This window comes from Cryptomeria japonica, chromosome 11, assembly GCF_030272615.1.
Source record: "Cryptomeria japonica chromosome 11, Sugi_1.0, whole genome shotgun sequence".
Taxonomy (NCBI): domain Eukaryota; kingdom Viridiplantae; phylum Streptophyta; class Pinopsida; order Cupressales; family Cupressaceae; genus Cryptomeria; species Cryptomeria japonica.
In genome coordinates, this window is record NC_081415.1 from 656,682,200 (window position 1) to 656,698,024 (window position 15,825).

Below are 15,825 nucleotides of genomic sequence, written 5' to 3' on the forward strand. Positions count from 1 at the left end.
TGGCAATCCACGTCGAATGTCTTACTGGAAAGATGATTTTGGCTGAGAGCAGCTTCTTAACCTCTTGATATATTAGAGGTTCCAGTAAAGGATTAACTGGCCTTTGTCTCTGTCTAAACGGTTTGCTTCCTGGCTTCAAAGGGATTGTTTGAGTGATGATTGCAGTATCATAAGTCTTGAGATCTTCATAGCTCCAGGCGATGACATCTGGGAAATCTCTTACATTTTTCAAGATACCATTTCTTTCTTGTGCAGTGCAGGCCTTTCCAATGAACACATTCTTAACTTGTCTATCATCACCAACATTGATTGTGTCGCAACATTTCCTTCCATGCTGTGGCTTTTCATTGCCCTCAATTTGTCAGGATCAAAGATTCTTTCTAATTCCACCATTCCTTTTGGAATAGTGTTTGTTTTCAAATTCAAAACTCCTTCTGCATCCAATTCTGCTCCCTCAATTTCTTCTTCATCAATGATTTGGGCTAAGAAGACGTCCATGTTGGTCAAGAAATCTAATATATGCTTGTCATCTTCAAATACTTGAAAATTGGTGATGTTATCTGGGACTGAAGGTACTGAGGTCAGCTCTACTGTGAACTTCTTCAATCCTTCCATGGCTAATGGTATCAAAGAGCCGGCGGCTTGTGCAAGAGAATTAGCCACTTGATTCTGATGTCTGTATATGGATTTGATATTGAAGGCCTCAAAACTTTCGATGAGGTCCCAAACTCGATTCCGGTATCTAGTCAGCCTTTTGTCATGGCACACATACTGCCTTCTTACTTGTCTTATCACTATTTCTGAATCTCCATATACTTGCAGTATTTTAGCTTTCTTTCTGATAGCTAGCAATAACCCATGAATCAAGGATTCATATTCAGCCACATTATTGGTGCAAGGGAATTGTAGCCTATGGGTGGCGAGGTAAGTTTCTCCTGCCGGACTAATTAATTCGAAGCCAGCTCCAGATCCGTGCTTGGATTTAGATCCATCGAACCTTAATGTCCATATTGGATTTCCTTGGTCTTCTGTTTCTTGGACCTCTTGGTTTTCGACTGATGTGTTGGATAGAGTTTCCTCTTCTGAAGAACTTTCAATTTCTGGGTCTTCAATTTCTTCTACAATCAATGTCTGTGGGACCCTCTTGTATACTTGTTCTAATGCAGTTTGGCACAAAGCATAGGATAATTTTGAATGGACAGCATTATGTATCCTACACTAGTTGGGGAGGAGCAGATCTCGGACGAACGCCAGGTTGCCAAGTTGCATACTTTGTTGCACATTCTTGTGGACAAATTTTCCAAAATTTTCAAACATTCCATCATCATCCTGGTCGGATCCTTGGTCACTTTCCACGACAATTTCTGTAGACTCCATCACTTCTTGTTGACTTCTTCTACTTTAGGTTTGTATGTCCCTAAATCAGTTTCTAAGAATAGGACTTCATTATCTTCTCCATACTCGGTTATCATAAGTCTCAATCTTGGAGTACTGTCGATTTTGATTTGGTTTGGAGCTCCTCTCCAAGGTAGCCACATATGTGCAAAGTCCGTTGACACATATCCATTCAACTTTCGTGACCAATCTCTACTCAGAAGCATCCCATATGTGTCAGGTATATCCACAACTGATATGTCTATGAAATTTTGAACCCTCGGGTCTGCAGCTAGTTGCATGTGGATATTGTTCAACTCTCCCATGACTGGAACTTGTGTCTTGTCTAGTTGAGTGACTTTCCTTCTGGTGGGAGCAGGAGTTATACCTAGCTTTTGACAGACGGCCAAGGGCATCACATTACTAGAAGCTCCTGAATCATATAGACAGTTGTGCAATAATTTCCCAAAAATTCTGACTGACAGCAGGAACGGGGCTGGCTCATCTTTTCCTTGGCAAAGGATTGAGGAATCCTCATCATGTTCTTGATTCTTTACTTCATTGACCTTTGGATTGTTACTCCTTTCTGATGTTTCCTCTTTTGAATTATCCGTCTTCTTTAGAGGCTTTCCTTTCTTGATCGCATCTTTCTTAGCCGCAACCCCTTTTTCTGGAAGAATCTAACTTGTAGTGAGACTTTCTTTGACGGTGGGTTGAGTTTTCTTAACCTCGCCTCTTTTGAGTAACACCTTTCCTTCTAACATATCTTCCTTTTTGGCTAGGAAGGCTACGGTCTAGACCATACATTCGTCTTGTTCAGATTGTTGCTTGCTATCAGGTTCATCTTGAATTACATTGATGGTGGCTTGAACATTGTTGGCCGCTTCTTTGGACGTATTCTGAACACTTGGCCTTACTGTGTTTGGATCATTCAGACTATTAATCACAGCATCTTTAATCTTTGATACCTTCAATAGCTCATAAAGCGGCAAGCTAATTTTAACCTTCTTGAGTTCTTCCAACACCAACATAGCCAGCCTTTTCATTTCATCCCTTGCGGGAGGAGGAACATTCTTTTGCCTATATTCTCGCGCATCTTGTGGATACTCCGGATTATTACTAGCCTGTGGATCTGGAGGAGTAGAGAAATTGTTTGGAGGGATCGATGTTGTCAGAGGTTCTTGATTTCTCTCATTTCTTTGGTATACTCTCGGACCTACACCTCCTGAGGATTGGTGGAATACTTCTTTTATCCCTTCAACTAGGACGCTATTATTCAAAGGCGCGAAATAATACTCTGAGTCTTCAACAGGTTCATTTGCTGATGCAGGTGGAAACTGGGAACCAGGAGGTACCATTGGTCCATTAGCCGACTCTGGTGGAAATCTCCCATTTTGAGCTTGGTTATTTCCCCCTTTTGGTAAATGCTTGTAGCTTTCCACAACCATGGCTTGATCATACCGGGTAGTTGGGACCATTTCATATCCTGTTGTAGGAGGATTTTCAGGTGGATCATTGCTACGCATCTCCTGCTGGAATATGTCGGCTGCAATTTTGAATTTAGGACACTGCAACTCAGAATGTTGGTTTGTATTGTGGAGTCTACACCAGCTGGACAAGGCCGCCTCTGCTAGAAACACTTTACTGGTAGGATGATTTTCTTGATTCTATGAACTTGATGGGTTGTCTAATGGCGTCACCACGTTTCCATTATTAGGAGCTATATTCCGTGTTCTCCTTTGAAAGCCTTGATTGTTGTTTCCTTGATAGTTGTTTTTGAAACCTTGATTATTATTTCCTTGGAAATTTTGATTGTTTGCTTGTTGGCCTTGGTTGATCCTTTGCATGCTTTGAAGTTGATTATTTTGATTCCTCAAATGAGTTACCTCAGTTGACAGTTTCTTGACTTGTTTAATCAACTCTTTCATTTCGTCCTTTTCTTCCTATGTTCTTGAAGAGTTTGTTGCATTTTGCAGGTACACAGATTGTGCTGGTGGGGCTTGTGAAAGTGCAATTCCAAGATGAAGAACCAACTGGTTTGACGGCTGCATATTAGGATATGTTGCTTGCGGAATAGGATTCACGACTGGGGTCTAATTGGCCAAGGCTAAACTAACTGCTTGAATTTGGTTCGATGCTGCAGTAGGTCCCATATGAAGTAGCGGCCCAGTAATATTCTGCCCCATGTGCTTACTGACTTCAATAGCTTTTGCATATGCTGCGTTTAGATCATTCGGGATCGGATGAGTTCTTACGAACATGGCAGTGAGATGATCTAAGGCTCCATAATAAATCTCTCTTGGGTCAGCAATGAGATATGGATGTCGTAACATCGTGTAAGCCCTGTGGAACCTGTTATTGAAAGAAGTGATCGGCTCATGTTCTCTCCTTCGAATCTCAACAAACTGCCTATACAGCTCAGCTGGTGTGGTTGGGATAGCGAACTTTGCAATAAATGTATCCTTCATTGCATCCCAAGTCCTGATTGACCCTGTTGGTAAGTGAATGAACCAGAAGTATGCTTCTTCTCCTAATGAGTAGGGAAAGAGCCTACATGCTACATCTCCATATTCAACTCGCCTATTACGAAGAAGATCTTCGAACATCTTGATATGATCCTTTGCTGTACGATTGAAATCATTGACATTGAATTTGGGATAGAAATTCTCCGGATTCTTTGGCATGTCATGATAGATTGCAAATTCTAATGGTGATGGATTATTGATCATCCATGTAGCGCTATTGAGCACATGAGCAAGAGGAGGAGGAGGAGGAGCATTGTGAGCCATCGTGCTTCCCGAAGGTTGGAAACTTGATTGAGAGCTTGATGATCTGACTTGGCTTGCTGGTTGAGAAATTGCCTGGATACTTGTGTGAATTGTTGCTTGTACTTGTTCTTGAAGAGATGGAGCTTGTAATGACTCGGAAGTGCCTTCTAATCTTGATTCAGATTCCCTTGGAGTATCTTCTCTTTTGACCCGCTTCGACCTTGAAGTGAACTAAAGTTCAATCAGATTTTTGGTGCCTGGTGTAGACCTCAATATTCTTTGGTGTTTTTCAGGCGAGAAAGAACCAATACGATCCAGCATGAAGATCTGTTTTGTGGAGATTATTGCAAGTTCCTTTGATTGCGAAGTTCTCTGGCGGCGGCTCTTTGGCGTTCTTCAACTCTGTCTGTTTCTGTTCCAAAATGATTCTAACTCTGTTATACTCAGCTTCACTTCTCCTTAAGTTCCACACTAAGTCGTTCAATCCTGAAACAATGTCTTCTTGAATGTTGCCTATTTCCAAATTAGGTAGGTTGCACTACCTCATTCAATCCTTCATGTGGCAACACCATCGTGATACATGATTATGTTGAAAAATATATATATTTTTTTTAATTTTCCGGATAGTTCTGTTCCTTTTGATAATCAAACTTTCGTGTAAGAAGGCCCTCCTTCTAGCGCCAATTCTGTTGATGTGTTTTTCGTACACGACCAAACATAGAATAAAATACCCAGAGGTATCTTATCCTCTCTTGAATAAAGTCTCCGAATGCTGAAGATGTCGCAAAAAGGATCAGTCGAGATGACTTCAAGGCTCTTTGTTGTAGGATCTCTACGTGTGGTTAAGCACCAGTGGTCGTTGTATATGCTGTTTCTTCAAGGGGCCTTATGTACTTTCAAAGAAAGCTTGTCCACGTTACTTTCTTTCCAAAAGCAGGAACAGGATTTTCCTAACACTAACAGATTTTCAAAAAATGCCAAAAGATAAGGTTTTCAAAGAAGGAATACTTGAACTGATCCTAAGAATGACTCAATGAAGACTAGACTTGATAAGATTCTACCAATTTCAGTTTTGCCAAGAAATTACAACTTTATTGAAATTGATGCGATCTTCTAAGGGGATTCAATAGTTTTTCAAATCATCAAGGATATAGATACTATCATAGAGATACATATCAATACTTCCAAGAATGATTGGATTCTTAATCAATCTCAAGGTTTCCAGTTGACCACACAAGGCGTCCTTACAATCAATAAGAAGCTAGTGGTTTGGAATATGAATCTTATCAAAGATCAAGCACAACACTTCGTCTTTCAAACTTAAAATCTAAATGCTATTTTGACTAAGAGTGATTCAAGAAGATAAACAATCATGAAGATAACCACAAGTATTACAATAAAACACCATAACTTCAATATTTTATTGATCTCATAGCCAAATGGACAACAATTGTTCAAAATTCTTTCTTCACTACTCAATCTTGCTACAACAATAACTTTCTAACTTTCTTCTCTTTAAGCTCTCTCTCTTCTCTAACTTTTCTCTCCAAACCTTTGAAATGAAATGATTGAAAGTATATATAGCATCCTCAAATACAATGAATGGCCCGGATCAAAAGAAGATCAATGGCTAAGATTTTGACACCTAAACCCTAATTAGGGTTTGTTACAAAAAGTCCCCATTTAGATAAACATCACTAATCCATAGCCAATAAAGAATTGGCACAAAAATCGAGGAGACATAGACCAATAGGAATTAAGCTGCCACATCATCCTATAACAACTTTTCATCTAGAATTTTGTTCCCTTTCCTATGCTCTTTCTTAGCATATTCAATGAATCTAGACACAATTCCCTCAATCTCAGCAATGGGAATCTTAGGAAGATTCTTCATTCATTCTTTCAAGTGAAGAACTTGATCAAAAGCAGTGAGAAGAGTTGTCTCCCATCCAAGTTCAAGTTCTTTGGTCTTCTCAATCAGGAACATAGTAGTGTACATCTAATCTCGTTGCTTATCTGTGATGATGTTCTCCTCTTTGCAAAAGATGACCTTGATTCTATCCTCCAACTCTTGGATGTCCACATCTGTCTCGATCTTGATCCGCCTGTCAAGAATGGTACACAACACCTCAAACACCTTATCTTGAATTGGATGAATGATACCTTCAACTCGACTGCATCTGGTGTTGATGTCTTCAAAAAGGACCTCTTTCATCTGGAGCAGCGCTGACCACTGTAGGAGGTTATGGGTTCCTCCATCCATTATCTTTTCTTGTGCCAGAATCCGTCTTGGTGTTTGTCTGATCACTTGTAAGACAGGGATGATAACATCTCTAGTGTGAGCGAATGCAGCTACAGTTATCATTAGATTATGGATAATCTCAAGGACCTGGATAGCTCGATGAACTGTCTTCATCATTCTTGTTGTAAATTCAATGGCTACCGTGTGGGATTTATCAATCCAAGAACTTATAAGTTGAACCAAGCTCTTCACCCTTTCTGCCTCACCTACTGATTCAAGAGGGAGTGCTTGTAAAGGAGATACTGCTGGATCCTGACGTCTCAAGGGCTGATTAAGGTGACTAAAATAGTTCCTCCAAGCACTGACCTCCCTTTCAAGCTTTTTATTCTTTTCCATTTCTTCGTTAAGTTTGTCTTTAAGTGCTTCAAATGAATCAGTTGCTTCTTCCATCACTTGCTCAGAGGTAAGTGGACCAAGCTCAAATGTTTCTAAGTCATACTCATCTGCAAGAATCTCATCCTCATATTTGTCCACCACTGGTGTAGCTACCTGCACTTTCCTGGAACCTGTCTCATCTCTAATTACTTTAGATATCTTTGTGTCCTTCTTCTTCTCCATTAGCTCATGAGAATTTCCTATAAGGCTTTCCAAGTCAAACACATCTTCTTCCTCTTCAACCACAACTACCCTTGTTAGTCTCTCTTTCAGCCAATCAGGAATGGCAGATCTTGTTTCCCTCACTTGTATTTCTTTAGGTAGTGGCCTATCTTCCTAGAAAGGAGATGTTGCTTCATCATCATTCTTTTCTTCGTGTTGCTCATTAGCATCAACTTGGGGAGATTGACTTGATGAATGCTGAGGTGTCTGTCCTTTCTCTTGTTTATCATTCTGTACCATGGATTCCATAGACTCATCAACTTCATATATTATCTGCCTCTAATCTTCCCCTTGACTCGCCTCCTTTTCATGCCTAGAAGATGTGCTTGGTGGGTGATTAGGGTTTGTTTTCTGCTTCTTCTTGGAAGGTTCTTTCTTTTCAGGTCCTTCTTTCCTCTTTGAGCCTTTGGAATGAGAAGTATTCTCACTCACACTTGCTTCTCCTTCTTCTGGTCTTGCTTCCAAAGTAAATGTCATTGATACATTTTGCTCCTTCAACTTTTGATGCTGTACATCCACCCATCTGCAAGTGCAGGATAAAACGGGAGCCATCAAAGCCCTCAAGTCTAAAACCTCGGGCTCATTCCAATCTATCTTCACTTCTTTGTCCTCTTTCTCATAGGACGACTGGAGGTATCTACCATTATCCTGAGCTTGATCGGCTACTCTATAAACTTTGCATTTCCTGATGAGATCTAAGGGTAGCCTGGAATGCATCTTTCTTTTAACCTCTAAATCACCTGGGAGATTCATCCAAAAGTCCTCCACCTGAAACTCATGCTTTTACTTTCTACCGACTGTCTCCTCCATATAACCATGAGGGTCAAAATTCTCTCACGAGGCAAAGGATGTGAATGAGTATAAAGATAATTCCTTCTCTGCATCTTCCACGGCTTGAGTATTAGGACACACCTCAACTGAGTTCCCTAGTATGATGGGCACGGGAATCCCATTTCCATGCTTGTGTCTGGATGCCTTCGCATAAGCTGCCAACTGTCTAGTCACCTCAAGTAGTACTATCCTGTTTGTTGGATATCTTGGCAACATGTAAGGTGGTGAAGGACACCCGTGAACTCTGATGTATGTGAACTTTTGAAACTGGATGAACCATGCGCCATACTTCTTCACAAGCTCTTGTGCATCTAGAGACAGTCGATTGTGAATTCCTCCTTGCAATATCCTGGTAATGTTCATCGTGAAGGTGTCATTGACTAACTTGTAGTCACTTCTAGGCGGATGATGCAGATGAACATAAGAATCACAAACTCTTATCTCTTCGGGTCCTCTTCCAATCACTCCTCTGTGAGATAGCCCTGCATATTCGAAACTCTTAATCAAGGCATATATAACATATGAGCTCATGTGGAATGATTTGGTGGGCCTTAGCCTTCTCAACTGTACGTCCAGACAATTGCTAATGATTTTGGCCCAATGAAGCATTCCTTTTCCTTGAACTATCACTTCTATGAAGAAGAACATCCACTTTTCGAATTGAGAAGCACCTATAACTCGATTGAGCAAAGTTATCAAGTCTCTGTATTCCTCCTGGAAGTCAATCCTATGTGGTGTATTGGGAATCTTGTTCAGGTGAGGCCGACTTTTGAGCAACCAATTCTTATTGATGAAATTCAAACAAGACTCAAGATCATCTTCATAGATTGACCTTGCTCCTTCTAAGCTTTTGTAAATCATGTCTTTATGGTCCGGAAGATGAAGAGCTTTGCTTATAGCTTCCTCTGAAAGGTAGGCTAAGATGTTCTCGTCTTTGGTTACGATCATCCTTGATTGTGAGTCATAGTGGCGGGCACACTCAATCATCAACTCATGACACTTGACTGCGGGAGGGAAACCTGCCGCCATGATGATGCCACTCTCGATTATCCTCTTTGCAACAGGTGATGGCTTACCAATATAGGGACCTCTCGAAACTTCTTCACATTGAAGTTTCCTAAGTTGGTGTCTCCGACATTATTCCACTTGGACACGATCCTGGTCTCCAATTCATCGCCCCTCTGATCTTCTTTGATGAGAGCTTGCCGACTAGTAGATCCTCCGGCTTTGGGGGTCGTCATTTGATGCCTACACAAAAATTTAAAATTAGTCTTAAAGTATCATACCTTAAAGCATAGAACTTAAGACCTTTCAAGGGAATAGTTCAAAACATTAATTTGAAAATGACATGATAACTCAAGAATTATGAATTTTCAAATTATGAATGAAAATCAGATTGCACAAGACTTAGATTTTCAAAGGATTGCTATGAAATCAAAATAAGTCTTGAATAGAAACTTCAAAAGGATTCTTCATACCTTCTCCTTGAATGCTTAACTATGAACCTTGGTAAATGGAAGAAAGAAGATCAGATTTTGCTGGACAAAAAATTGAATTTCTGGCCTTCTTTTGGATGAACTACACCTCAATTAGCCTTCAAAAGAACTTCGCTTCCACTAGCCTCCAAAGGTTTAGCAAATTCTGGAATTTAGCTTCCAATTTAGTAAGAAATTCGCCTCCAATCTGCTAGATTTTGCTCCTCTAATGTGCTCCTCAAATTCGCATAAGAAGGAATGAATGGATGATTCGAATTTTGAAACAATACTCCTTCCTTATATAGGGCGCTCACCCTAATTCTTGTTGAGGCCGACTTGACAAAAAGGAAATAAAATGAAATAAAACCCCCTTTTTGAAGGATGGCGGACTTGGCAAATAAAGGCAAAATAACAAATATTGAGCGCTCAACTTAATTTTTTCATTTTTGAATTAATTTCAAAGCTTTAAGGGTGGATTTTTACATTTATTTTAAGGCTTGAAAATTAATCAATTCAATTACAAAGGCCTCAAATTATGCGAACTTAATTTAACCTCTCCAAATGTCTTAATTTTAGCAAATTTGGTGAAAATTTGGGAATATGGAGGTTTGATTGAGGCTTAATTGAGCTTCCTTTCTCCTTAGGCTTTGAAATATTCAATAGTGATGAAGGTCTAGGTTCACTTCAAGACCTGTTTGAACCCATCCAGGCTTGTTCACTTGATCGAATTGAAGTTTTCTCAACCTACATTTTTGCAAATTTCCATGACTTTGTCTTCACAATTTGGCAATTTGCCTTGGACTTAATCAATCAAGGTTGAATGATAGGTTTTTTGATGATTTCGCCCTGGACCCTCTGGAAGGGTCAAGAGCGATTTTTCAATTTAAGACTTGAATACCTCATTCCCTTCACTCCAAAATCTCCCGGAAGGCAAGCTTATGTTTGTTTTGGCCTAATCAAGGTCTTGCATTTCAATTTTTTTATCATTTCTCATGAGTAATTAGGTGAAAATGTAAATTTCGCCCTGGACCCTTTGGAAGGGTCAGGAGCGATTTTTGCTTGTTAGGTCAAAATTCACCTTAATTTGATCGTTGACCTCCTCCAAGGCAATCTCCAGGGTTCATTTCTCTCCATCACTGGGTTAGCTCATCAAAATTTTGAAGGAAATGCCACCTTTTGGGAATTTCGCTCTGGACCCTTTGGAAGGGTCAGGAGCGAAATTCTCTCCTGAGCTCAAAATTCTCATTTTTGTAAGTCCAAAACCTCACCAAGGCATTCCAAATGGCATCTTTTACTGTAGTTCAGGCTTAGTTTCACTTGAATTTTGGAGGAAAAGGTGTCTTTAGTGTTTTTCGCCCTGGGCCCTCTGGAAGGGTCAGGAGTGATTTTTCTTGCTTAGGCTTACTCCTCCATCATTTTAACTCCAATCAACCTCACTCCAATCAACCTCACAAGGTTAGGCAATGATCCTCTTCATTCACTTCACACATGCTTGGTTCGTTATTGCAAGGCAAAATAGGTGTTTGAGGGATTTTTGCCCTGGACCCTCTGGAAGGGTCAGGAGCGATTTTCCTTCTCTGACCTAGAATCATCAAATTTTGAAACAAACACCTACTCACAAGTGGTCTCAAAGGCCTTTTATAGCTTGGTTTAGCCTTGTCTTAGCACAAACTTGAAAGGAATGTACTGGTTTTGAATTTTTTGCTCTGGACCCTTTGGAAGGGTCAGGAGCGATTTTTAGGTTTCAGGGCAATTCCTTCATCCTTTCATCTTCAAATCATTTCCAAGTGATAGAACATCAGGTCTTACTCCTCTTTGAGTCTTGAAAACCAAAATCCAATCATGAACTGCAAGGAAAATAGGAGGATTTGGAAATTTCACCCTGGACCCTCTGGAAGGGTCAGGAGCGAATTTCCCTCTTGGCTTCAAAATTTGCATTCTTAGCATTCCAATTCCATTTCAAGGCAATTCAAATGTCTTCTCACACCCATGTCTAAGCTTGGTCTAGTCCAATCTTTGGAAGAAAAGATAGGTTTTAGGATTTTCGCCTTGGACCCTCTGGAAGGGTCAGGAGCGAAAATCATGTTCTAGGCTTGATTGCTTCTTCTTGACAATTTCGATTAGCTTCAAAATGCAAAACACTCTTCCTCACGCCCATTCAAGCCATAAAAACTAAAAAGTTGCTTTGACCTTGCAAGGAAATAGGTGCTTTTAGGAATTTCGCTCTGGACCCTTTGGAAGGGTTAGGAGCGAAATTCACCATTTGGCTCAATTCCTTGACTTTTTGATAATTTCTTGCAACCTCAATTCACTCCCAGGGGTAATTCTTTCCATGCTTGACCTTATCCCATACTTGGCTTAGCAAAATTTGATAGCAAAAGGTGATTTTGAGGAAATTCGCTCTGGACCCTCTGGAAGGGTCAGGAGCGATTTTTGCAATCTTGACCAAAAATCTTCATTTTTTCACCTTAAAACTTCTTTGCTTAGTGGGATTTCATCTTTTATTGCCCTAGGAACAAGGTTTTCATGTCCAAGAAAGGTTAAAAATGGGTTTACAAGGAATTTCGCTCTAGACCCTTTGGAAGGGTTAGGAGTGAAATTACCTTTCTTGGCTAAAATCTCCATCCCTCAATGCTATCAAACACTTCTCAAAGCAAGATCATGTCCATTCCTCTTTTCAACATGCTTTGGGCATCACAATTTGGTCAAGTAGGGAAGGAAATGAGGTCTAGGAGGATTTTCGCTCTGGACCCTTTGAAAGGGTCAGGAGTGAAAATCATGATTTGGGCTTGATTCTTCCTTTTTCCAACTCAAAATCACCTCAAGAGGTAACTAAACAACATCCTTCACCCAATGGATAAGGTCTTAAGCCAAAACAAGGTTAAAAGAATAGGCTTGCAAGGAATTTCACTTTGGACCCTTTGGAAGGGTCAGGAGCGAAATTCACCATTTTGGCTAAAATCCTTCATTTTCAATGCTATCAAACATGCCCAAGGGTTCCAACATGCTCATTCTTGTTTTCATCATGCCTTTAACACTTCAATTCAACCAAACCAAGCAAGAAATGCCTCCTATAGAGATTTTCGCCCTGGACCCTCTGGAAGGGTCAGGAGTGAAAATTAGGTTTTAGGCTCAATTCAATCATCATTTCAAGTTGATTTCACCTCTCAAGAAAAAGGCACTACTCTTCTTTCATCTATGCCAAGCTTGACTAGATTTTTGCAAGAAAAATAGAAGGATTTGAAAATTTTCGCCCTAGACCCTCTGGAAGGGTCAGGAGCGAAATTACCCTTCTTGGCCAAAATTCATCATTTCTCAACACTTCCAAATCTTCAAAGGTATCAAATATCATCCAATCTTCATTCCAAGAGACCCTGCACATCAGAACTTAGCCAAAGTTAGGAAGGAATAAGTTTTGAGAAGATTTTCGCTTTGGACCCTCTAGAAGGGTTGGGAGCGAAATCTCCATTCCAGGCCAAATTGCTCATTTTTCATGTTTCAAACTACTTCACAAGGCAAAGTTAGGTCCTTTTCCAAGCTAGGAACAAGTTTGCAATTCCATCTAAGGCAAGAAAGAGTTTTTAGGATGAAATTCGCGCTGGACCCTCTGGAAGGGTCAGGAGCGAAAATCCTCTTTCAGGCATCATCTTGCTCTTCAAAAATCCATTAATTCCATCTCCGGGCAAAACATATCAATTCTCCTCCAAACATGCCTTAGAAAGTATCACTTATTCAAAAATGAGGAGAAAAAGAGCTTTTACAATGATTTTCGCCTTGGACCCTCTGGAAGGGTCAAGGGCGAAATTTCCCTTTCAGGCCAAGTCATACCTTAATTTGCTTCATCCTCCATCAAACTTGATCGAACCTACTCCTTTTCTTCACTAACTCTGCTCAACTGACTCAGACAGGGAAACCAACAGGACTCTGACAAGAAAACCCTCAATCTAGACCTATCCTGACTTGAGACCCATTCTCCCGCTCCTTGATCTAACCAATTTGACTCTCCTGAAAGGCATGCTTCATTCTGGCAATCCTGAGGCTTCAGGCAGACGACTAACAACCTTCTAAACCAGACTAGACTTAGCTTGAAAGAAACCCTAAAATGAGCTTCCAAGGTTTAACCCTAATCTAGCCAGCCCAGGCAGACCACTCACTCACTCAAAACCCTAAAAGCAGAGAGAAAAACGAGCAAAGAGAAAGCAAAACCTAAGGCAAAAAGAGGGGGTCCCCATTCTAATGGGGCGATGTGTGAAATGGTCACAACAGTATGGATAAACAGTGGTGGAAAATAATAGCCAGTATGGATTTCAGGGGAAACCCATGTGTAGTGTGGATTTTGAGTGGGGGAATGGGGTGGGTAGTCTGGAATGTGAGGGAAAAAGCACCTCTAGCATGGAATTTGACCCTCTAACCCTTGGAATATGGATTTCCCTTAGGATTTAATCATTTTAACCACTCAAAATCACTTAGAAACTTTGAATTTAGACTGGACTCAGGCAAATTTTCCAAAAATATGAGCAAAACGCTAGGAAAATATTGGAATAAAGTACGAAATCAATTTAAATAATACCTTAGGAGTGAGAAAACAACTCCAAAAGGTCTTGGAATACTTTGGCACTTTAAAATCACTGATGCGCGTGTTTAAAAACACGTTAACGTTCAAAAGGTCAAACACTTAGGCAAAACTTAGGATCATTAAAATATCAACGTTAGCAACTTGATCCTATAACTTCAAAAATACCCTAGATGGCACTAGGCAAACACTAGGAAACTAGGCAAAACTTTTACTCTAAAAAGCGAAAAGTGAGGGGTCCCCATTTTCAAGGGGTCCCCATTTTCAATGGGGCGATGTGTAAAGACGTCACAACAGGGTCTTACAACATTGCAGAAATCCCAGTAATGCTCTAGCACCTAGGATCCTTGCAAAATTATGTGAATAGAGATCACAAAACACGTGTGAATTTACATGACTGCCCTTTTGAAGATTATATTTTTTGGGTTACTTTGTGAAATCTTCCTTACAGAAGGCATGCAACCTACCACATTTTTTATTCCAAAGCATATTAGTATATAGCTTATAACTTTTAAGCGAATGGGTTTATAACTATTCTAGAAATACAAATACTTAATGCAATTTTATTTGACTGAATGCATGTAAGTCATAATTTGTTGTTTTCATGGTTCTGTGCTGCAGATACTCAAAAAAGCCATCTTGCTATACAACAGCTTACATTTCTGTGCGAAAATTACTAGTTGATGTGTTCTTTGGTTCACCACATGAGGGTGTATACAGCCCTTCTGTACAAAATACTCTCTATTTTATGGCAAAAGCTGTCTTGCACAGGTTTGATTTGCCAAAGGTTTTGATAGAGGCCCAGTGCTTCCTTTCACATATAATTTTTCTGGAGTTATTTTTCACCACATTAGTTCTTAATAATAGTTGTTTTTGGCAGATTTCCAGAGATTGAGTCAATTCGTTTGAGCATGCCCAACCTCCATTTCCTACCTGTCAACCTGCCAAATATCGTAAAGGTAAAGACTAACATAATAGTTTTGGCAAATGGGTCTTGGGATTTGTTGCTTTCCTTAGCTTCCTTGCAATAAGATGTACAGCAGCTAATATTTTTACTTGCCTTCATCCATTTTGTTTAAAGCACAAGCACTTTTACTGCTACCTTTAAAGTTTAAAATGAATTGATAAACTTGCCTTTGACCTTGGAGATTGAACATGATCTATTTGTACTTAATTTTTTTTCACAGTTCGATCATGATGTCTATTTGCCTACTGATGAACCTCATGGGACAATTGAGGCCAGCTTGACACGAAAAAACTTATCTACATTCTCAAAGCTGTAGCTGGAATTGGAATTTCAGTACTAATTAGATGTACCAGAGAAACATTCAGATATTGTTTTCCCTCTTGGTTGGTTCTATCATTTCTAGAAATAGTACATCCATCAAGAAATAAATAGACAGTGAAATATTTGTGTACTTCTTACTGTTGCCTTTCAAGAGATTGAACATAATATTGATTTGCCTGCTAACGAATCTCATGGGAGAACTGAGGCTTCTGAATACAAACAGAGACCAGTTTTTCAATGGTGTAGTATACTCAGAGTTGCAGCAATGTTGTATGTATCTAGATATATTTTCACATACTGCTTTTGGTTTTGGATTGTTGTCAAATGCAATTTCTTAAATGAAATAATACGAGCCCACTTTTACACAAAAGATTACAGTTTCTCCAATTCTTTGCTTTCTTCATTTAAAAATAAAATAGAATTTTAATTTAGGATATGACTATATAAACGTCCAGTGTGATCCTTAAATTATGATGATTGTGTCGATTTAATATGTTCTAACAATGATAAGCTTAATATCTCCTGTCATTTTTTGCATCAGGTACTAAGTTACTGTAAAAAACAATTTTGTTAACATGTTAATTCTGTGTTCTTCATTGAATATGTAATCAATGAAA

At 39.6% G+C, this 15,825-nt stretch overlaps 1 protein-coding gene across 1 annotated transcript in view; it reads left to right on the forward strand.

Moving 5' to 3' along the window:
- LOC131041187 (uricase-2 isozyme 2) overlaps window positions 1-15,578 on the forward strand; it is a 99,239-nt gene extending 83,661 nt beyond the window's left edge. The window contains exons 6-8 of the mRNA XM_057974186.2: window positions 14,542-14,691; window positions 14,801-14,879; window positions 15,108-15,578. Coding sequence (XP_057830169.1) covers window positions 14,542-14,691; window positions 14,801-14,879; window positions 15,108-15,203 — 325 coding nt within the window. The 3' untranslated portion in view covers window positions 15,204-15,578. The remainder of the gene's footprint in view (window positions 1-14,541; window positions 14,692-14,800; window positions 14,880-15,107) is intronic.
- Window positions 15,579-15,825: the final 247 nt, after the last annotated feature.